Source organism: Lacerta agilis, chromosome 12 (genome assembly GCF_009819535.1).
Source record: "Lacerta agilis isolate rLacAgi1 chromosome 12, rLacAgi1.pri, whole genome shotgun sequence".
In the NCBI taxonomy this organism is placed as follows: Eukaryota; Metazoa; Chordata; class Lepidosauria; order Squamata; family Lacertidae; genus Lacerta; species Lacerta agilis.
In genome coordinates this window covers 50,857,735-50,880,299 of record NC_046323.1, presented here as the reverse complement: position 1 = coordinate 50,880,299, position 22,565 = coordinate 50,857,735, and the positions used below count along the sequence as shown (strand labels likewise).

At 41.3% G+C, this 22,565-nt stretch overlaps 1 protein-coding gene across 1 annotated transcript; it reads left to right on the top strand.

Moving 5' to 3' along the window:
- Nucleotides 1-3,078: 3,078 nt before the first annotated feature.
- On the top strand, nt 3,079-21,672 carry LOC117055748 (meiosis-specific coiled-coil domain-containing protein MEIOC-like). The gene is made up of 8 exons (XM_033165550.1): nt 3,079-3,176; nt 8,878-9,009; nt 10,860-11,026; nt 12,631-12,732; nt 15,073-16,837; nt 17,848-17,982; nt 18,563-18,743; nt 21,127-21,672. Exons 1-8 carry the CDS (start codon nt 3,114-3,116, stop codon nt 21,381-21,383), a joined length of 2,802 nt encoding a protein of 933 aa, XP_033021441.1. The 5' UTR covers nt 3,079-3,113; the 3' UTR covers nt 21,384-21,672.
- The last annotated feature ends 893 nt before the right edge of the window (nt 21,673-22,565 follow it).

The window sequence follows — 22,565 nt, the reverse complement described above, 5'->3', positions numbered from 1 at the left end:
TCTATGACATAAGGAATTATATTAATCTATGACATACGGAATAATATTAAAGAGAATAACTGTTGCCACCGTGAAAATCCCAACAGTGAAGCGCTGTGTAATTTTCTTCTACAAACATGTTTCTGTTTATCACTAGGGTTGCAAATACTTTTAAATGAGAATTTATCGACTGCTGGCTTATTCTCCGCAGCCCATTGCTGTTGTTAATCAGAGGAAACAAAGTTTGCTTGAGGTTTAAATTTCCAGAACTCTAGTTGCAGCTCATAAAACCCTACCAAAATTGTGGATTTGCTTTTCAAAACGAGAAGTTCAAAGATGTTGAATCAGATTCCTATTGCATAATTTACCTTTGTTGGGAGGGGGAAAGGATTTAAACCACTTTAGAAAAAAAATTCAATTTTAAGATATAGAATTGGATAGAAACACTTCCACAACTTGTGCACAAATTATGTGGGGGTGTGTTGTTCTATAGAGGTGCATGCAACCATGGAAACTTCTGGGGCGGTGGCAGGAGCCAATGAATGTGATGTCAGGTGCAGAGAAGCTTCCAGGTGACTGTAGCAGCTAGCTTTTGGCTCCTGCTTAAAACAAGCATGATGGTGGTATGTGACTAGATGGGTTCAATATGGCATAAATACCCAAATACCTAGATTCTAATTTTAAGCCTCAGGCTGGCCTACAAGTTGTAGGTCACTTTTTAAAGGAATCTCTTCATAATTCTCATTCAATAGGTGGTGATTGTTCTGCAATAGATAGGGCTGGTGCGACTTGCCTGCTAAGCCCCTGCCTTGTTCTCTGCCAATGAACCTTTCTTAGCTACATCAGTGACTATTTAGCCATCCTATCTCCTTTCAGTATGGCATCTTAACAATGGTCATTGCATGTTCAATCTACATGATGCTATCATATTTGTTAACCTGAGAAAATAATGGCAGCTTGAATTGGAGCATCTGCTGGCATAGAATTCCCCCTTCACCACAAGCTGATGGATGAGGCTTATCAGAGCATGGGAACTGGGTTACACTGTTCAAGGAGCGTGCATCTGAGCCAGCGCTTTTGGAAATACGACTCTGTGTTTTAAGCAGAATTGTGCAATATATGTCTGGAGAAATATCTGAAGAAGTGTGCATGCACACAAAAGCTCATACCAAGAACTAACTTAGTTGGTCTCTAAGGTGCTACTGGAAGGAATTTTGGAGAAATAAAGTTGCTCTTTAAAAGGGCCCAGTCTTAACAAACTGACAGGAACATCTGTGCAAAAAGCACTTCCATTCTGCTGTGAACTATTGCTATAAAATGTAAGTGGAAGTGAAAATAGTTGAGTCATATAATTGACTGTCAAGAGTCCCAAAATTCCTGCAGTAGGGGGTCGGACTACATTATCATTTCCAACTCTACAATTCTTTGATTAAATGTTCTACATATCAATTAATGCTGTCTGGTCTTTTGTAATTCAGCATTTATGTTTAGCCTACACTTGAGCTTTCAGTCACTACACTGCCAGTTTGTGTTTATTTACTGTATCTCTGCCTACCTACTCAGAGCAGTTAAAATAACAGCACTCAATCCATATTGTACTTGAAACAGCTTCATCAAATAGTAGGTGTAGAAGGGGCAGTTTGCTTTGCTTCCAACGGTCCCAGAAGTCAGAAAATCTGCCCTCTCAGGAAAACTATAAATGGGAGGGATTCCATTGGGGCAGCAAAAAAAATCTACTTGCACCTTTAAGAAAGAATCATGTTTATTGTGGCATGAGCTTTTTGTGAGCAAGAGGTCACAAAAGTTTGTGCCACTGTTGTAAGCCAAAACTTAAAACCATGGAGAGACCTGGTCTGAACAAAGACATTGGATTCTTATCTTATTATACATGACAAAGCTATTTTTAGCCATCTCACCCCTTGCTTTTTCCTGTAAGACCAATTGCAGTCGTTAACAGTCCTCAACAGGTTTTCCACACCTATCAGGCCAGTGTTTTTCAACCTTTTTTGGGCAAAGGCACACTTGTTTCATGAAAAAAATCACGAGGCACACCACCATTAGAAAATGTTAAAAAAATTAACTCTGTGCCTATATTGACTATATATAAAGTAATTCTCTTGAATAGGAATCAAATAAACACAATTTTTCCCACTGCACACCAGGCAACATCTCGCGGCACACTAGTGTGCCGCGGAACAGTGGTTGAAAAACACTGTATCAGGCAATTCCCCCATTCCCACCACCCTTCTGAGTAATACCCCTCCCCACTCTCTCACTATATATAAAAGGGTCTGGTGACTTCTGTTTCAGTGTATCTGAAGAAGTGCATGCACATGAAAGCTCAAACCAAGAACAAACTCGGTTGGTCTCTAAGGTGCTACTGGAAGGATTTTTTGTTTTTGTTTTTGTTTTGACTATGGCAGACCAACACGGCTACCTACCTGTAACTAGGACTCAAGAGGGCATACATATAAAAATAAGAACCGCTAAAACATTTTTTGTTAATTAAAAAACCCATCATTCAAAACAATTGAACATTGATAGAAATAAGGCTACATACATATATAAAATCTATTAAAATCATTTGAATAGCTACGATAAAAAGACAGCCCCCTCATTAAAAGCAGTTCCCAAAAGATTGTGGGAACGAAAAAAACGCGAAAGGAAGGACTGTTATTGATGCGTATAAACTTATAAAATGACCTCTCTTCCCCCTCTACATTCCCCGTTTTCCTTCTCCCCCGCGACCAAAATGGTTTCTTCCAAGCCCATCCCGTTTGGCAGCTTTAGCCTAACGGCCGTTAACGTCTTTTCCATCGCGTGGCGCGGGCGGGGGCAGTGGCGCGCGCGCGCAAGCCGTTCAAAAAAGGCGCGTCGAACGTTCGCATTTCGCGGGGCGGAGCGCGCGCACCCCAGCCGCCTGGGCTGCTCCCGGCTGGGTGTCAAGGTGGGCGGAGTTGCCAGAGACAGACGCACGCACGCACGCGTCCCCTCGCCATCTATTTGCGGTAGCCGGCGGCGAAAGAGAATAATTTGGGGTAGGCCCCGCCCACTTCCCCCCTCCCTCCCTCCGTCCAACCAGCGCCCGCCCCTGTTGCTGAGGCGGGAAGGAAAAGGAGGAGGAGGAGGAGGAGATGGTGGCGGACGGCGCCCGTGCTCTGGCTGTTCCCCTCTCAGGAGGGACCCGGCCGCCAGAGGTGAGGCCCTGCGGGAGGCGCGGCGAGGAAGGGGAAGAGGGGCGGCCCTATTTGTGCCCGTGACAGGGTCTACTCTAGGGGACGTGGGGCGGGATAGTTGAAGTCAGGGCCGGCCCACCTGTGAGCGCCTCAGGCGGCAGAATCCACAGGGGCAGCGGATCCTGGTGTCGATCTTCACTCCTTTCTCCTTCCCTGGTGGGTGGGTGGGGGTGTCGTTTTGGTGCGGCAGGCATAGGTAACCTTCGGCCCTCCAGATTTTTGGCCTACAACTCCCATGATCCCTAGCTAACAGGACCAGTGGTCAGGGATGATGGGAATTGTAGTCCAAAACATCTGGAGGGCTGAAGGTTGCCTATGCCTGTTTTGGTTACAGGTAGGTTGGTCTGCCATAGTAAAATAAAAAATAAAAAAAATCCTTCCAGTAGCACCTTAGAGACCAACTAAGTTTGTTCTTGGTATGAACTTTCCTGTGCATGACCAGAATGTCTTGGGCCAGCCCTGGTAATCACATATCCTTTGCTACTCCCCTCATATATTGATTCATTCATTCATTCATTCATTCATTTGCTTATTACATTTTTATACCACCTCTCCAAGGAGCTGCAGGGTGGTATCTCATTTAACGTTGTCTACTAGTGATGCACAGCAAAGCATCTTGCCACCAAGCTGATAAAAATCTAAGTCTGTCACAGTGAATAAACTGCAGTCCTTGAGCAGGTGGGTTTGCATTTAAATCAGCCAGGGCCTTCCCAGTGACTTGTGGATTGCTAACCTCTCACACAGCCGCATACCTGTCATTCCAAAGAGTGGCTTTGTAGTGCCTTCTCTCATCCAAGAAAAGAAAGAAAAAGTAGGGGAGTGCCTTCATTGGGGCTGTATGAAGAAAGCAAAAGCAAGCAAGCTTTGTGTTCGTTAAAACTCCTCATTTGGGTTATGAAAGAGACGTTTAAAAGGAATAAAAGCCGTTGTCTGCTAGATGAAAATAAATTCCAGAATGTAGTTTAATAATAAGATGGAATGAAGGAACTGCTAATGCAGATTTAGCTGGGCTGGAGAACGCTTGGTGTATAAGGTTATAGGACAGAAGCATATGTGCTCTCCCTTTGAAACAGTTAACTGGATTGTGTCTCTACTCCTATCTGGGACATGCAGGTAACCTATGAGGCAGAAAACACAAAGTGAAATAAAGAACTGGTTTAGTCCTCTCTAGCCACTAGATGACACTACCCAAATTCAGCTTCTGTTGATGTTATATCTAATTCTACCACCTAAAATTAATTTCCTTCGGTAATACAGTGTATCAGCAACCACATTTGTTGTTTACTTTCACTCTCTGCATTACATGGGACCTGTGGGCTAGAGAGAAATTTAAAAACCTGCTTGTTTTATTAGCTCAATAAAGGTATTATGCAACTGTTACTTTTGATTTTGTTTTTTATGGGTACAGCAATTTGAATCTGCTTCTAATAGGGCAGACATGATACTTCAGTTCCAAAGTAATTTTGACTTTTGTGTTCGCTACCACTAGTCACTTTAAAGTCTTTCAGATTCCTAGGAATGTAGGAAACTGCCTTACATCATCATACCATTGGTTCATCTAGGTACTAGCTCAGTATTATATAGTAGTGTACTCTATTGTTTCTTTTGAATGTTAAAAGGGTAGAAAGCAGAAGAGAGCTCTTTTCACATAGAAACTACATTCTAGCCAGTCATAGAGAACAGAATAGTTAATTTATGCCCCTTCCCAGTTCATTTTTTTATGTACAATAGGACAGCTCTTGCAGGTTTTTGGGGGAATTACTGCAGTAATAGAGCCTTGTACTTCATAGCTATTTCACAATAGTCTGAAAACTACAATTCCCATAATACTTTCACATACTGGTATTCCAGTGACATCAGGCACAGCTGAGGCTGGCTGTAAAGGAAGAAGGCCAAAAACGTAAGCTCAGTGTTTCTCTTGTTTTTGCAAAGGCAGACAGAGCCTTTGGCATTCTGAAATCTTTGTGGGGAGGCATATCACTTCAGATCTTTCCAAATAGGAATTTATGTTTGGAAAATGCATTGTGGTTTTATAGTACCATCAGGCTTCCTGTGGGTTGGTTGTGTGCAGATTAAATGTAGTTCTTACAGCATATGAGTACAGTACTTGATAATGCTGTTAGTTTTTCTTCTGAATCTGTGTCTGTGTTTAGACCCAATCCTGCACTCTCCTCGCTTTGTTTATCTTGCTTCTCCAGTGGGTGGAGAAGAAACACAATAGCCTGGCAACAGTTTCTGTATCTGAGTGAGTTGTCATGTGTAAGCGTCACATAGCAGCATTGAGGGCAGTTGAACAAGGTGCGATGTAACACAGTATAGCTGTTAGATAGAATTTTGCACCAGAGCTGAATGTATGTAAAGCCTGTGCCTGACTTTCTGTCTCAGGTTTGTGTTCATGATAAGGTGTATATGCAAGAAGCAACTACTGTAATATAAACCCTCTGCAGGTTTGTTTGGACATTTAAGTGGGGGTGGGGAATTTAATTTCTACCCCTTTCTGCACTTTGAATTTGGGGAGGGAAGGTGTAAAATGTAAAGAGTAACTTCTGCAAAGTTGCATTTAAATAAGCTGAATTTGCTGTAGAAAGGTGGTGGTGTTGTCATTTCTCTAAACAGGGAGTTGCTGAGTTTCTTTACTCAAAATGCTGAAGACATGAGAGATTAAATGTCATGGGGTATGTTAACCAGATACTTGAAACCACTTTTGAGTAGGGAAGTGATGTGGATTTTCTGGAAAACTTTTACTGTGAAAAGTTTGCAATGCCCTAAATAGATTTGGCTCTAATTTAGCATGTTAGTGTATATTTTTAGTTTTATAAAAAAAATAGTCAATGTCAATTTTATATGCCTTATAATTTCTATTTTCCCCCCCAAGTAGCTGCAAGTATTTGAACTGAAATTTGATTTTGCTCCCTGCTCAAATAAACTGCACTTGTGACACAATCCTAGACATGTCTACTCAGAAGTAAGAACTGTTGAGTTCAATGGACCTTACTCTCAGGTATGTGTGTATAGGATTGCAGCATGAATGTTGCTTCATCTTCACAAAATACTCAAACGAATTCAAAGCTTTATTTGAAATTATTTTTAAAGGAATGCTTGTAGATATTTTAAGGCCATGATAACTTAACAACATATGTTCTAAGAAATTCCAAGAGAGAAAATTAAAACACTGAAAGCTGTTAACACACTAATTTTAACATGCCCAAATAATTTTGCATTTATATTTATTATATAGGCACCCATGGTTCCTGTATGATTTCTAAATTGCCCAATTTGACTCGCATTATATCCATCCATAAAACTTGTATTTGGAAGCAGAAAATTTTCTGTCTGCCTCAGCGGAGTGTGGAGAGAAAGGTTGCAGTTTGCTAATACAGGGAAGTAATAAAAGTTTTAAAACCTGGCCTGTGCATCCCCAATCTGTCTCTCTCCCTCAGCAGCAGATACAGGCCCTTTTAGGGCATATCAAGAGGCTTCCTGGTCAAAGAGATGGTGTTCCTATATAGATAATAGTTAATAGCAACATCTAGTTACCACCTAAGTATGGTCCTTAGAATTATTATTATTATTTCTACCCCGCCCATCTGGCTGGGTTTCCCCAGCCGCTCTGGGCGGCTTCCAACAAAAGATTAAAAATACATTAACAAAGGAGTTACAGGTGGGTAGCCGTGTTGGTCTGCCATAGTCAAAACAAAATAAAAAATTCTTTCCAGTAGCACCTTAGAGACCAACTGAGTTGGTTTCTAAGGTACTAAAGGATACACCAAAGGATAAATGGACATAAATCTGATATCAGGAATCACAAGACAGAGAAACCAGTAGGAGAACACTTCAATCTCCCAGGACATTCTATAAAAGATCTCAAAGTAGCTGTCTTAATACAAAGAAATTTCAGAAATAGACTGGAAAGAGAAGTGGCTGAATTACAACTAATCACCAAACTTAAAACCACGGAGAAACCTGGTCTGAACAAAGACATTGGATTCTTATCTCATTATACATAACAAAGCTATCTTTAGCCATCTCACCCCTTGCCTTTCCCTGCAAGACTAATTTCCCTGCAAGACTAATTACAGACGTTAAGAGTCGTCAACAGGTTTTCCACACCTATCAGCTGATCACCCATTCCCACCACCCTTCTGAGTAATACCCCTCCCCACTCCCTCACTATATTTAAGGATCTGGTGACTTCTGTTTCAATGTATCTGAAGAAGTGTGCATGCACAAGAAAGCTCATACCAGGAACAAACTCAGTTGGTCTCTAAGGTGCTACTGGAAAGAATTTTTAATTTTGTATTAACAAAGGATGTAGCTTTATGTCAGAGGGTTCCCCTCTCTCACCTGGAGGGTAAAACGATAAGCGCCAGAGTTGAGTGTGTGGGAGCTGGGCTAGAAGCAGGCTACTGGCAGAAGCCAAAGAATGAGAGCCGTGTTTGATGACTGCTTAATTCCAAGACTGTGACTATGGGAGAAGCAAGGTCTTCTGGGATGTTAATGCTGTGAGCCCCTGTGTCGTAGACTCAGGTTGTAAGCCATACAGCCTAAAGACACCACAGTCTGCTGTTCCTCATTCCAAGTAAACCAAGCCTTGGGTAGGAGCCTGGAACCCCTGGAATTGCTTGGAGATTGGGGTGGTGAGGAACAATGTATTCAGATATTTCCATAAGGATATTGTCACACTGCAGTTCGCTTAGCCATAGACAGCTGACATTGCGAACTGCAGCTCAATGAAAGCTCACTCCCTCAAAAAAAGAAAGAATGAAAGAAACCTTCAGCAGCAGAGGGTGAAGAGGAAAGAAGTGGAAGTCAGGCAGGCTACTTCAGTGTAAATAGAAGGAGTGGTGGTTTGGTGAGCTGTGATAGGAGGGGGCAGGGGGTGAGCTGTAAGGGGAGGGGGGTTGGTGAAGTTTAAGTGGTGGGTGGGTAGGTGTCAGTGAACAATGCAAGTAGAGGCATTGCCACTAGGAAAATCTATAAATATGAAGTTAACTATAATAAAAGAAGAGAGTTTAATTGAAGTAGATAAGTGATATAAGTTTGAAGAAAGGAAGAAGAAATAGATGGCTTACCATTGGCAAGATACAAAGTTATGATGCAGAACTTTTCAGCACCACTTCAGCTGCATTGTGTTGCTGCATTGGGAAAATGAAGGTAGCCATATTGTTTCTCTTGGAGGGCAAAAGGGAAATGGAGGGCTTCGGTTTTAGTCCCCAGAAGAGCACAAAGGGAAGGGGTTTAAGACATGTTGGCCCTGCACTTTGATTTGTAGCCTATGCAACAGCATTGTGTGTGTAAAAAGTAAAAAGGCTGGGACAAGCTCCACCCAGCCAGGCATCACATGTAATTTAGTCTTTAATCTGCCAGTCTGCAGACTTTAGTACGGCATTTCACAGATTGTTTTGGAATTCAAAGTGCACATTTAGCACCAAGTATTTGTACTTGTCAAGGAATGTTTCTTACTGGGTTGGAAAGCAACGGAGCCTTAGAATGAAGGATGATAGTACTGTATATTGAATGTTTTCTCATTATTTTTGTTAACTTTTGCAGATTTTTTCATCAAAATACTGGGGAGAATGCCACTTCACTTTTAATTATGTTTAGCTTTATTAAATGTTTTGCAAGCTACTATTAACTGTAATGCTGGATTATTTTTGAACAGGTGAGACCTGTGGTTAAGACTTCAAACCTCTGTCTATTTGGAAATGCTACTCATTTTAGTAACAAGAATCTGTACACTGAAAATGAGGATATGGTTAAGCAAAGCACCACATTCAGTCATTATGAGCCACAGGTGAGTCCACAGCAAATAGAATTTTATTAGGAATCATTCGCCCTCCTGGCAAATGCAGGGTGTGTTGTGTGTATGTATGTAGCAGTTCGGAAATGAAGCAGGATTGTCCCGGAAGAGTGTGGTAGTATAGACATGCTCTGATGACTTGCTAGGTATAGATGTATATAGGCTTGCAAATCAGCCTTGTGCTTAGTTAGTTGCCTGGTTATTGTCGGCCACAAGGAATTCATGCAGGCAAGTAAACAGGTTGGTGGAAGAGGCACAGGCCATTATGTCCCTCTTTCTCCACCAGTCTGCTTTGTTTCCATGTCGGATCCCGAAGGAGCCAGCAGTGAAATGCAGTAGGCTGACTAAAGAGGAACTGATAATTCTCTCTGTCCCATGCCACCCACTGGGTGTGCTGGCCATTCATGCCTAACATGGAAGCCAAGCAAGCAAACTCCTCAAGTGTAGTGCTGGCAGCTAAACCTGAGCCCCTAAAATTACGTAGTGTGGCAGAGGAAATGCCTTGCCCCTCCAGCATCCTCAGACCTAACTACAAGGCTACTGTTCTTGAACATCTGGAATTCTGAAGAGGAACATCCTTCTTTAGGAGAATGGGGTAGGCTGCAACCTTTAGTTGCAGGCCCTATTTGTTAATTCTTAGGTATATTTTTATTTTCACTCTAATTCAGGGGTGTGGGGTTGGATCCAACTGGTGGGCCAATTCTAGAACTGGCCCACTCTGCATTCCAGCTTGACAAGTGGGCAGGACCACTCACCTGTTATTCACTTGGTGTCATAGGATGGGTGTCCGATGACTCTGCTTCACTCGCAGCTGAAAATGCCAAATCGGGAATGCACCAAGTGCTTTCCTGATTATTTCTTTCAGCTTGAATCCATTGGTTTTTTGAGTTTGCCATATTTTTTCCGTCTTGGAGGCAGGGGCAGCAGAAAAAGGAAGACTTGGGAGTGAACTTAAAGTGTGCTCCTAATTCTTCTATTGCAATTTCGTGCCACAGCTTCACCAGTCTAGCGCCTGATGTCAGGTAATCAACAAGTGAGAGTGGGTTTTTTTTTTGAAAACCACATTGGGGAAGCCTAATTAGGCCTGCAGCCTGGAGGTTCCCTTCTGGTGCCCAAATGCATTTTGCAAGTTCTCCCTGAACAGTAAGAAGTACCTCTAGGCAAAAATCGAGTAAATGTTACTTTGCTTCATTCCATGCAATTCAACATTTTAACTCTACGTGAAGCATAAATGCAGTCCTGTTTACCAACTGGTTATTTATTGTAGTTTGCACAGAGTACTCTGTATTCTCTGACAATAGGGTACGGTAGGGTGGGGACAGCATCACATGTTCCCCCTTTTTAAGCATGTATGAATACTATCAAAGTAAGTCACACACTCTTGAACAATAGTAGCTGTGTAGAGAATGCAGTACTAATCTTAAATTTGTCTTGGGAGGGAGGGCTGTGTTGACCTGACACTCTCCTTGTGCCCACTAGTGAATATAGTCTTCCGCTAGGTCTCATTTGTGCTCTATTACTTTCTTTCTGCTGTTGCTCAGAAGACTCCCATATGTGCAGTTAATAGCTCTGTAGGAACATACATGCTCTACCAAAATGTGGTGTGAGTGTGTTGATCTGTGAGTACACTTCTAAAGCAAGGCGTTGCATGTCATAACTGCCAGTACTTGTACCTTTTCACCACGCTTCATCATTGTAAAACAGTACTGTAATGACAAGAATAACTTTCTTTTGTTTCATTTTCTAATATCAAAAGGGAAGGCAACAAAGTGAGCTTGTCTGGTCATTTGGCCTGTAAAAAGCTCTTCCCCCTTAAAATGTCTCCCTCTTGAATTTCAACTCAGGTAAACCGCACTAAGCAAGAAATGGACACACAGCTCTTCTCTCCTTTGTTTGGAGGAATAACCAACACACCGCCCACTGTGGAGTCTCCCCAGTTTTACAGCAGCTGGTCAACATGTGGAGATGATGCCAATGCTATTGCCTCATTACATGGCTGCACCAAAAAAAGGTATGAAGTGATTGCCACCTTGTGGTTCTTTCTAGAAATCTACAAATGGATTGATAGAGGGCTGGTCCGCACTTGTGCTTGTCCTGTGCCTAGAAAGCACTGATCTGAGCAGTTTGCCCCTTGCCCTGCTCCTTTCCCAGGAAAATCTCAAATTGCTGTTTGCTCCAGTTGAGCTTCTAAAGAGTGGTTTTCCCCGAGGGAAAGGAGTGGGACAAGAAGTATGGATGAGCCCTGGGTACACCCCCACCCTTCCCCTGCCTTCCTACGCTACTGGGTACACCTTTCAGCAAAGTTTTATATAGTACTCTTCCTTAACATTACTTGTTTGCGGTGAAGATATTGTTACAGAATAAAACTTTTTTCTCCTGTAATGTATGGCCAAATTTGATGCAGTTGTAATTTGGACAGTGCATGACAATGTAGCTTAATGCAGTAAGTAGAGTGACTTAGGAAACATATCCTCTCCATTTTCAGAACTAATCCATTATATTTAGACTTCTGCCCCTTTTGCAGAAGTTGCATGTCTCACAAGTTTGCTGTGAGCAATATTTTGATATAAGTGATACAGTGAATTTACCTATTTCCATGTGCTGTTCTGATGAATCAAGTCTCCTTGCTTGACGTTTGTATCCCAGTTTTAAATTGCTTGATGACATTGTTAAAAATGCCATATTAAAGCAATTAGCAGGAGCTATATTGGCTTTTTGCCTAATGAAGTAATAAGTTGGAAAGAAGCCAGGTTAAGAAGGGAGTTCATTTTAATTTTACCAGGTTGCGAGTCTTCATAGTACACTGTGCACAATGCTCACTGTTGCTTCCTTTTCTGTCTTTTTTCATTTACTGGTATTTTCTGTAATATCTGCGTTTTGTCTCTTGCTCCAAAGCTCTGCTGTCAAACTGGTGCTGAATTTACTTCACAATGTCTGACTTCGGCTTGATTGCTTATGAAATGATTGCAAGCTCTCATTTGCTGATTTTGGTTTGGTTTTCTTTCGCTTCTTTTCATTTCTATGCATTTTCTAAAATCAAGATTACTCTGTGGCTTGTTTGGCTTAGAATTTCTGTACATACCCTTTCTTTCTTTCTTACTTTCTTCATTCATGTCATTTGGGAGTGTGATTATGTATAAGATTGAAAACAAAACAAGGTTCTTCATTTGGTTATGTTGTTCTCTCCTGCTTTAAAAGTGGTGGGAAGATACAATGGAAGACAATTCACTTGTCATGTTTTAGTTCCATTCTCACATCTCATCCTACCACCTCACCGCTACACACTGTGTTTCCTATTTCCCATGCATTAGTGACTCTCTGATCTTCATGATAAGTCCAAGTGGGGTAATACTTGAGCTTTTTCATATTTGAAGTGCTTATTAATTTCAGTAAATATTGCTTCCCAGTTTCCCAAACGCTTTTATTAATTATTTATTCTGCTTACCTTATTTATTTAATGTTGCCTCCACCAAGGTTGAGGTGGCTTACGGAACTGTTCAGTAACATGAAAATATTGCTCTGGAAAAAAAAACCTAAACTAAAGGTACTTCATTTAGAAGGCTCATTCTTCTTAGATTCTCGGTACAGGTGATACTCAAATATCTCTCTTTTCAGAACACAGGTAAATTTATCTTATTCTGGCAATGGCCCTGATATGTTTGGCTTGGTGACAAGCATCCTAGAGGAGCCAAACAAGCAAGAACCTGTTACAGGCTGGTAAGCTGATGACTATTTATATAAATATCTATTTTAAGGTCGCCTATAAGCTTCACGAAAACTGTTCTCTCCTTACCTTTGCTAACTCTTGATCCTAAGCACATTTAAGTCTTTAGTGGAAGGAATTCAAGGGCATATCAAAACTTTAAGGGCTTGTCCACACTTCTGCTTGTTCCATGGATCCAAGAGGTTTTTCATTTGTGTCCCGTGCTTTCAGAGCATTTTTTCATTTGCCCTGACACTTTCCCTGGGAAAACCTGCAGTTTACCACTGAATCAGAACAAACATCAAGCTAAAGGAAAAACGATTGACGTACGTTCTGATTCAGCAATAAACAGCAGGTTTTCCTAGGGGAAAGTGGCTGGACAAGCAGAAGTGTGAACAAGCCCTAAGTTTGCACAATTAAAATGAATTAAAGTCTCTGTTGACATAGCATAACCATCCACTTTAAAAAGCCCAGACCTTTGCACTTTATAAGGTGATGGGAAACTGGTTTGAAAACAAATGGTTAATGGAAAGACATGTAAACACATTGCAAGCAAATCAGAATGAATGCTCATTGTCATATAGCCTCACAGACAAATCAGAACAAATGCTCAATGAAGCCCAGATGTAGTCTAACCTCTCTGTAAGTTGGGTGTGAGCAGATCAGGAGGTTGGCATCCATCTGTCTGAACAGACAATAGAGTGAGCATCCGTGGGTGATGTCAAACCACTGCATTAGCAGCACTGAAGTTACCTTCCCTGGGCACAAGCCTGGGCAGTGTGTATGGAGGTCCTGGGCTGCCCATATGATAAGACCCCCCCCCTCTTGGCCTTGCTAAACAGGTTGTCTAGAGGAGTCCTTCAGAATATCAGATTGAATTCAATAGGACTTGAGAATAACAGCCAGAGCCTAATTCACTCTAGACAGTTGTTGGAAAAGAAGCAGGTTGGACTTGTTTAAATGGTTCTTTCTTTTGCTGTTGCAGTCTAAACTGGTAAATAAAATGTTAGCACTTAAAATGCTAACTACTTCAGAACTAGGAGTGAGATTCCTTCAGAGTCAAAAAAGAAAGAAAAAAGAATACTTTCACTGATCACATAGGGCAGCACTCTATGGCTTGCCCAGTGTAGTGATGTGCTATTCCTTATAAAACAATTAATACCCTGTAGAATAACTAAACATTCCTTGTAAAACCAGCCTATTTGGTCTGCTTCTAAGGGTCAGAGTTAGTTGTGTTGTTAGCAACTACATACATCAGGATTTTAAAAATGTAATATAAGGCACAGAGGGTAATTTTAATCAAACTAGCTTGTGGGGAGCAGAGGTTTAACCCTTCCCTGTCCAGCCATGATTACAAAAATAAAAATCTTCCCCTGGTTCTGCAGTTAGCCTTAGCTGGCAGGAAAGGTCTCCTAGGTAGTTAGATTAATCTAAGCATATATACTCAGGAGGGTAGAACCTGAACCAAAGGCTTCAAGTTACAAGAAAGCAGATTCTGACTAAACATCAGCAAGAACTTTCTGACAGTAAGAGCTGTTTGACAGTGGAATGGTCTCCCTATGGAGGTTGTGGACTCTCCTTCCTTTGAGGTTTTAACCAGAGGGTGGTGGCTATCTGTCATAGATGCTTTAGTTGGGATTCCTGCGTTGCAGGGGGTTGGACTAGATGACCCTTTGGGTCTCTTCCAACTCTACAATTCTGTATTAGGCTAAGATTGCTTCACCTCTACCCTCAGATCTTCTATATACCCTGTTTCTCCTAAAATAAGACATAGCCATAAAATAAGCCATAGCAGGATTCCTATGCATTTGCGAAATATAAGCCGTTCCCCAAAAATAAGCCATACCCCGAAAATAAGCCATAGTGACGTGGTACCTCCCATTAAAACAGCCTGGAGAGGCGTGGCTATGCAGCGTACCGATGTGACACAGTTAAAATAAGACACCCCCTGAAAATAAACCATACTGTGTTTTGTTGAGCGAAAAAAAATATAAGACGGTGTCTTATTTTAGGAGAAACACGGTAGGTCAAGCTGTTGTGCTCTTTCACCATAATAAAACTCATAAGATTACATTCAGCTCAGCAAAATAGTATATTAATCCTCACATTTTAATGTTTTTAGCATAAATGGCATGTTTTTCTGAATTTATGAAAACAAAGATTATTAGGGGTTCAGTCTCTGACATTTCCAGTTGAAAAGGGATCTCAAACAGTGGGCTGGAAAATACCTCTTGCCTGTTAAATGTAGATAATACAGTGGCAGGTGGTTCATTAATTTGAATGTATAAAGCAGCTTCATCTATTATGTTGTAGAAACAAAATGTCTTTAGCACTAAATTGTTGGTTTGTTACAGGAATTCTCTATCAAGATTATTTCCACCTGTGTGGTCATCAGACTTTGAAAAAACTGAAAACTTCTCAGGGCTTTTTCCTACAAAATGCTTGGAAAATGAAGATCCTACAAACTTAGTTGGTACTCAAAGTATTTATGAAGAAAACTTGCAAAAGTCATCATCTGTAGAATTACTAAAGAAAGAACTTGAAGATCTCCATGTTATAGGATCGTGGCTTGTGACTTCTGATCCTTGCAGTCAGTCACCTGATGAGATTTTGAAGAATGCTGATTCAGAAAACAAGGCTTTTAAGAGTAATGGAATCAATCACCAAGGTGGACTTGCTTATCAGAATGTATCCAATTATAACAAAAATCAGTTAAACAGTGGCAATGGGAAGAGCCATACAGATTTTAGCAGTTTCTCATGTCATACTAGAATAAAAGATAGCACAAATACTGCTAAAGAACTCCAGAAAGCTGACCATGCAAGAGGCATGCTTGGGAAAAATGACACAGAAGGATCAAGCAAATATTTCACTCAATTGTTTAATTCTCCCGCTGATGGAATATGGGATCCAGTGATCCAGCAAAATATAGGATATACAGGTTTTACAGCTGCTTATGACTCTCAACAGTTTACTTGCTCATCTCCATACCTTCTCAGTCCACTTAATAAAGAGAATAGCTTTCCAGAAGGAAGGAATGCAAAACTGCAGGAAAGCCACCCACAAAATAACCACAGTTGCATCTCTACAGAGGGGAACTTTGGCAATACTGAATGTAAGATGTCCTTACATCACCAGAAAGCATCCTGTAGTCACTTGCCTCTTAAACCAGCACTACAGAATATGAATTCATCTTACAATGGATATACATGGCTGGATAGTAAGATACTAAATCCAGTGGCTACATCGTTTGCAACTTATGGGAAGCAAAAGCAAATGAGTTCTCAGTTGTCTTCAAGGTGTTCAACTCAGTCTGGTGGCTCCTCCACCAGTCAATCTATAGCCCAGCCTTCTTATTCACAGGTGGCACCAATGTTGAACTCAAGAAAAGATGGGAAACACATCTCTGCTAACATTCCTAACAGCTCAGGGTTTTCAAACTGCAATGAAAATAGGAAGCAACCTAACCCTATTGGACACACCCAGAAGGATTCCTTAGCTCCTAGAGAGGGATACTGTGGTGAAGTATCCACTAATGCTTCCTCCAGGTGGCTGTCACAAAAGCATTCCATAAATGAGTCTGCGAAACACTATAGTTTTCATAAAAAGCAAAGCCAGTTCAGTACTGATGAGAGAACTAGGCAGAATGAGAGAAGACGTGAAAATAATTGGATTCCACACCCAGGCTACGCAAGCCCAAATCAAACGCAGCCTGATATATTGAGAAGAGCAGAAGAACAGAACGGCAGCAATTTGTCTGATTTCATCAATCCTTCTTTCCTACCTCTCTTCCCATTAATGCCTGGTTATAAACATCTGCCTAATTTTCCTCCATTTAATCCTCCCACGTTTTCATCACCAGCTAATGTTGCATTTCCCCCATTGCCATTTCCATTGTCTGAACTTGCTGACCTCCTTCACTATGATGACCTACCCTATTTGAGTCCTTTATTTAACGAACTCTTCTGCAGAGATTTGCCTGCACAATACTTTGCCTTTCCACCACCTCTTAACCACTACAGACCTCCAAAGCATCGCAGTGGAGCTGCAAACGAACTTCATAGTCATCTAGAAGATTGTTACGAACAGTGGAGAGCACTTGAGAGGGAGCGGAAAAAGGTAATGTAGTCTCTAGTAAGGGGAAACCTAGGAGAAGTTAATAGTGACATTGTTGTTGTTGTTGTTCAGTCGTTCAGTCGTGTCCGACTCTTCGTGACCCCATGGACCAGAGTACGCCAGGCACGCCTATCCTTCACTGCCTCTCGCAGTTTGGCCAAACTCATGTTAGTAGCTTCGAGAACACTGTCCAACCATCTCATCCTCTGTCGTCCCCTTCTCCTTGTGCCCTCCATCTTTCCCAACATCAGGGTGTTTTCTAGGGATTCTTCTCTTCTCATGAGGTGGCCAAAGTACTGGAGCCTCAACTTCAGGATCTGTCCTTCTAGTGAGTACTCAGGGCTGATTTCTTTGAGAATGGATAGGTTTGATCTTCTTGCAGTCCATGGGACTCTCAAGAGTCTCCTCCGGCACCATAATTCAAAAGCATCAATTCTTCAGCGATCAGCCTTCTTTATGGTCCAGCTCTCACTTCTGTACATTACTACTGGGAAAACCATCGCTTTAACTATACGGACCTTTGTCGGCAAGGTGATGTCTTTGCTTTTTAAGATGCTGTCTAGGTTTGTCATTGCTTTTCTCCCAAGAAGCAGGTGTCTTCTGATTTCGTGACTGCTGTCAATAGTGACATTAGCTTTTATGTTAATAGCATTACTGGTAACATTGCGGAGAGGTAGGAAAACTAAGACTGGGGACCATATCTCACCTGACGAATCTTTTTCCAAGTTTGGATAACATAATCTGCATGGCTTCTTCATTGTCCGCAGCTTCCAGGAAGACTGGGGCAAGACTGAAAATGCCTTCTTACATGGCAAAGAATGATTAAACTGCATAGTGCCTGTTGTTCACTTCATGAATGTTTTTTGTCTGTAGGCTTTTGTGGATTGATGGTAGGAAACTGAGAAGCATTTTTACTTTTTTTTCCTCACCAGCTACAGATGGGTGGAGAGGATGGAAAAGAGCAATAGAGAGGAACATATTCCATTACAGTAATTCTGTTGCTTTCTCTTCAGGCAGAGGCAGATCTGGCCAGAAACTTCCCAGGGAAGCGGGTATCCAGCTCAAATAGCGCTCCCTTCTCCCAGCTTCCTGACAAGCCTTCCCGAGTGGATCGCCTGATTGTGGACCAGTTCCGAGAGCAGGCGAAAGTAAGCACACTCACCCAAGATCTGGTTGATGCTTGGCTTTATCACGTTTTTGAGAAATTACGTTAGCCGAGTCTGAGGTGGGCAGCAGCCTTGCAGAGGAAGCATGGTCAAGAACAACTGTGATGGCCTTTAGAAGGGATTGGAAGACTCATCTTAAAAAGGGGTTTGGGAACTGTTGGGGTTCTGGTTGAAAGTGGCTGTTTTGTGTGTTGTGTGTTCCTTCAAGCTTAGGCAAGGTGGGATAGAAATATAAATGAATGTACAATACAAATGAGGATGGCTGGATGCTTGAACCCTGAAGGGCCACTTCACTGTTTTCCTTGCTTCCTCTGCTTTCCCTGCCTGCCTGTCAGTAATTTCATAACATAGTTTTATGTTTCTCATGCTGCAATGAGGAGTGTCGCTTCTATTCATGGCCGAATTGCTTTTGACTGCTTCTCCAAAATATTTTCTACTAAATTTAGATTAGCTGTGTTCTCACATTCAGCGTGAAGTGCCTAGCTGCTGTCACGTGATTTTGGCTATCTGATTGTTTTTAAGTATTAAAAAGTCTTAATGACATATTATTATTCTTTTTAAGGTACACACTTTACTTGGGAAAATGGAATGCCTTTGTGGTAATCCTGTCCATGGTAACATATCTGCCGCTTTGAGATGTCATTTGGAAGCCATCTGTGCTACCCGAGCGAGACGCAAGGATGAGATTGTTAATGCTGCTAATCATCAGAGGCAAGGAATATCTCGTTACAACAATGAAAAAGGCAAGTAATTTCTATGTGGCAGCTGCAAAACGCACTTTTGTATTCATGTTACCATTCAGAGAGAGAAATCTTAATATGGGTTTTGGTTAAATCTGCATTCTGAAGTGAAAAGCCTACTCTGTTTTATATAATGATCACATTGTTACAGCAGGCATTAGGGTGCAGAGTCGTAATTCATTGGTGGAGCTGCTGTTTTGCTTGCAGATCAGTCCTCAGCATCTCCAGGTATGACTGGGAATGTCATCTGTCTGATGCACCAGTGGCCTGGCTCTGTATAAGTCATAAGGCTTCTTATGTTCCTGTTATGTTAGAGTAGACATTTCCCCACCCATCCCACTAATTCCTACAAGAGGCCTCAAAGCCCTGTGCCAGGTGGCTGGATCTAGGATAATTCCTTTTAAGGGTTAGTGGTAGGATCATAGAATTGTAGACTTGGAAGGGACCCCAAGGGTCATCTAGTCCAACTCCCTGCAAGCAGCAATACATTTTGTTGCAGTTCCTTCTTTTCTAATATAATTTGTTTCATGTCATAATGTTGCAGCATTATGCATCTTCTTGCTTGTCGTGGTTGGTCAAAGAGAAAACATGTAACATCATGATACAAGGAAAGTTGCTGAAGTGGCAGCTTTCCACTTTGAGAGGTTGCTGCATGTTTACTGTCAGGTTTAGTTGGTTGGGTGCAAAGAGTCTGGATTTATATTTTGTATTTGTAATGTATTTTAGTACAGCACTCATATCTGGAGTTTCATCAGAGACCTCTTCTTAGTCAACAAACAAAAATCCTGAAGAAGGTCCTTGTAGAACTGAGACACAGATTACCACATAGCTCTTTGCTTTATGACATGTAAATGCCAATATTGTGATTAGATACATCATATTTATTATCGCATAGTTCTTTGCTCTTCTTAACATTAACTGATACCTAGCTTTTCATATTAAAATTATCAGGATGCACGAGAAAAGTAGGTTGCTCCAGAGAGGCATTTTGTTTTTGTTTACAAGAGATCCTGAGTCAAAACTTGTGTCAGGTGTGTTCAAATAGCAAATAGAAAATGGGTGGTTCATTCTGTTATATAATTGTAAAACTTCAGTGTTATTTTATGTCCAAGCATTAAATATTCACGTAAGACTCAGTAACTGAGGTCTCAATCCTGCTGATGCAAGTGTTGATGCTGAATACAAAAGTAAAGCAGAGGGGAACTTCCGACCCACAGGCCTAATTAAACCTGAAAGGGGGTCTAATTTGGCCTGCAAGACTGTTTTTCCCGAAGCCCCGCTCAGGTGTGAGGCAGGTAAAGGCATGGCTGCAACCCCTTACTGTTCTTTGGCAAGTGGGGCTTGTAATACACTGCTTTTTAAATTTGATGCCAAATGCAAACCTCACTGAGGTTGGTTCCACTCAGGAGCTTCCCAATCCCTGCTTGGATTGGCCAGGATCAGTTTTTTTGCAGCATAGTTTGGATTCAGCTGCCAGGATGAAAAGTTTCTTCAGCCCTGCAGTAGAATCTTGAAATGTTCATTTGTAGTGTTGCTTACAGCACAGTCTCCTGCAGAAACCTGCATCTTAATTCCTATGCTGTAAGATGCATGAAAATATCACAAACTGACTGTTTGTGCATCTATTTAATGATGTGATATCGATTTGGAAAGTCCTTAATGCATACTTTTGGCAGTGAAATACTTCACTGCACTCTTTTCAGCTAAAAACATTCTTATTTAGACAAGCCTACCCAGATGCGTAGGGACGCAGGTAGCGCTGTGGTCTAAACCACAGAGCCTAGGGCTTGCCGATCAGAAGGTCGGCAGTTCGAATCCCCGTGACGGGGTGAGCTCCCATTGCTTGGTCCCTGCTCCTGCCAACCTAGCAGCTTGAAAGCACGTCAAAGTGCAAGTAGATAAATAGGTACCGCTCCAGCGGGAAGGTAAACATCGTTTCCATGCGCTGCTCTGGTTTGCTAGAAGCGGCTTAGTCATGACCTGGAAGCTGTACGCTGGTTCCCTCGGCCAATAAAGCAAGATGAGCGCCACAACCCCAGAGTCGTCTGCGACTGGCCCTAATGGTCAGGGGTCCCTTTACCTTTACCTTACCCAGATGCGTAGGAAGTTGAGGTAATTTTAACCTGTTTTAGCATTTTAATTTCCATATGTTTAAAGTACAGTTGCAATTTTTTCTTGATTTTCTTGTTTTATCTTTTTGTAAACCACTTTGATGTTTTTGGTTTTTTTTACCATCAAGCAATATAAATTTTATGAAATAAAAATAAATAAAATATTCACATCCGAAGGCTGGTTCTTTGAAAATGTTAGCAGACTCTATATTACAGTACTGGGGAGAAAAATCCCTCTCGAAATTGTAAATGATGCTATGCTGGTTTTGTTACAGATGTCCTGGCTCTGGCGGTTGCCATTAAAGATTTGGCTTTCTTCACACGAAAAACACGTACAGCTTTATGGTGTGCTCTTCAGATGACCCTGTCAAAAACTTCAATGAACACGCCAGCAAAAAAGGAGGAAGTGGAAAGGGCCTTGCAAGAGCTCTGTCCTGTCACTGGCAGCTTGCAAGTGAAGGCCATCGTGGAGCATGAAGACAAAGAAAACAAGAGAGAGAACCACGAACTGCCTCAACAGGTCATACAGTGAACGCATCCAAGCAGATATTGCAGCAGCGTAGAAAATACGTCAGGCTGCCAGCAAGTCGAGTGGATCTGTGCTGCGTTTCCACTGCTGAGATTCAATCCTAGATGACATGCATTTCTGTAGTAGTATTGCAGCAGTCTTAATATTGGTGGTATATGTCTAGGGTGTAAAATCGAAAGGGTCAATTTAAGTGGAGTCAAGCAATAGTAGTTCATATTCTTGGCCACCAATCCAAAGCTGTAACTCAAGCCATTAACTAGGAAACTAGCAAGTGGCAAAGCTAATTGTGATACCAATCTAACACATAGTGCCACTTCATTCCTTGGTTTTGTATTTAAGTGCCAAAGTCATTACTGAATACTGTTTGTTTCATACTGATAATTAATAATGCACATTTATTGTGGTATTGTCAGGAGCTGAGGAAGAAATTGTCAATGGTCTGGGTCACAGTAGTTAGCGGTACATTAAATCAACAGCTCATGTTACCATGTTTCTCCTAAAATAAGATACCGTCTTATATATTTTTTCCCTCAACAAAACACAATATGGCTTATTTTCAGGGGATGTCTTATTTTAACCGTGTCACATCGGTACGCTGCATAGCCACGCCTCTCCAGGCTGTTTTAATGGGACGTGCCACGTCACTATGGCTTATTTTCGGGATATGGCTTATTTTCGGGGAACGGCTTATATTTCGCAAATGCATAGAAATCCTGCTATGGCTTATTTTATGGCTATGTCTTATTTTAGGAGAAACACGGTAGTTGTGTTAAATCTGGAAGGAGTGTTGGAAGGTGTATTAGCAACACAGGTGTCAAGCTGCACTAATCAAAACTTCAGCTTCCGTAAGTGTGGTAGAATCTGTGGATTGCAAGAAAATCAAAAGGAGTTATAAATGTGTAGCATTAAGTATTGCATTATAGTGAGCATTAGCCAGTGAGATTAAATTGTTTAGATTTAGAAATAGAATATATTGATGCCTTAGTGGCTTAAAACTACTATTTAACTTGTTATGCACTTAATGAACATATGGCTATTAATGATTTGAGTATTTATTTTAATGGTTAATATATTATTTTTATTTTATTTTAATATATGTTTTGATCTATTGCAAGACCTAATAATCAGGCTTATGTTTGCTCAGGGTCTGTATGTGTGTGTGTATATACCCTATAAATATACACA

What these genes read in the sequence shown, in the direction of transcription:
- LOC117055748 (XM_033165550.1), top strand. Translation starts at nt 3,114, where the DNA reads ATGGTGGCGGACGGCGCCCGTGCTCTGGCTGTTCCCCTCTCAGGAGGG. An exon ending in GAGGGACCCGGCCGCCAGAG is followed by an intron (nt 3,177 to 8,877) that starts GTGAGGCCCTGC and finishes ATTTTTGAACAG; the next exon opens with GTGAGACCTGTGGTTAAGAC. An exon ending in AGTTCCGAGAGCAGGCGAAA is followed by an intron (nt 17,983 to 18,562) that starts GTAAGCACACTC and finishes ATTCTTTTTAAG; the next exon opens with GTACACACTTTACTTGGGAA.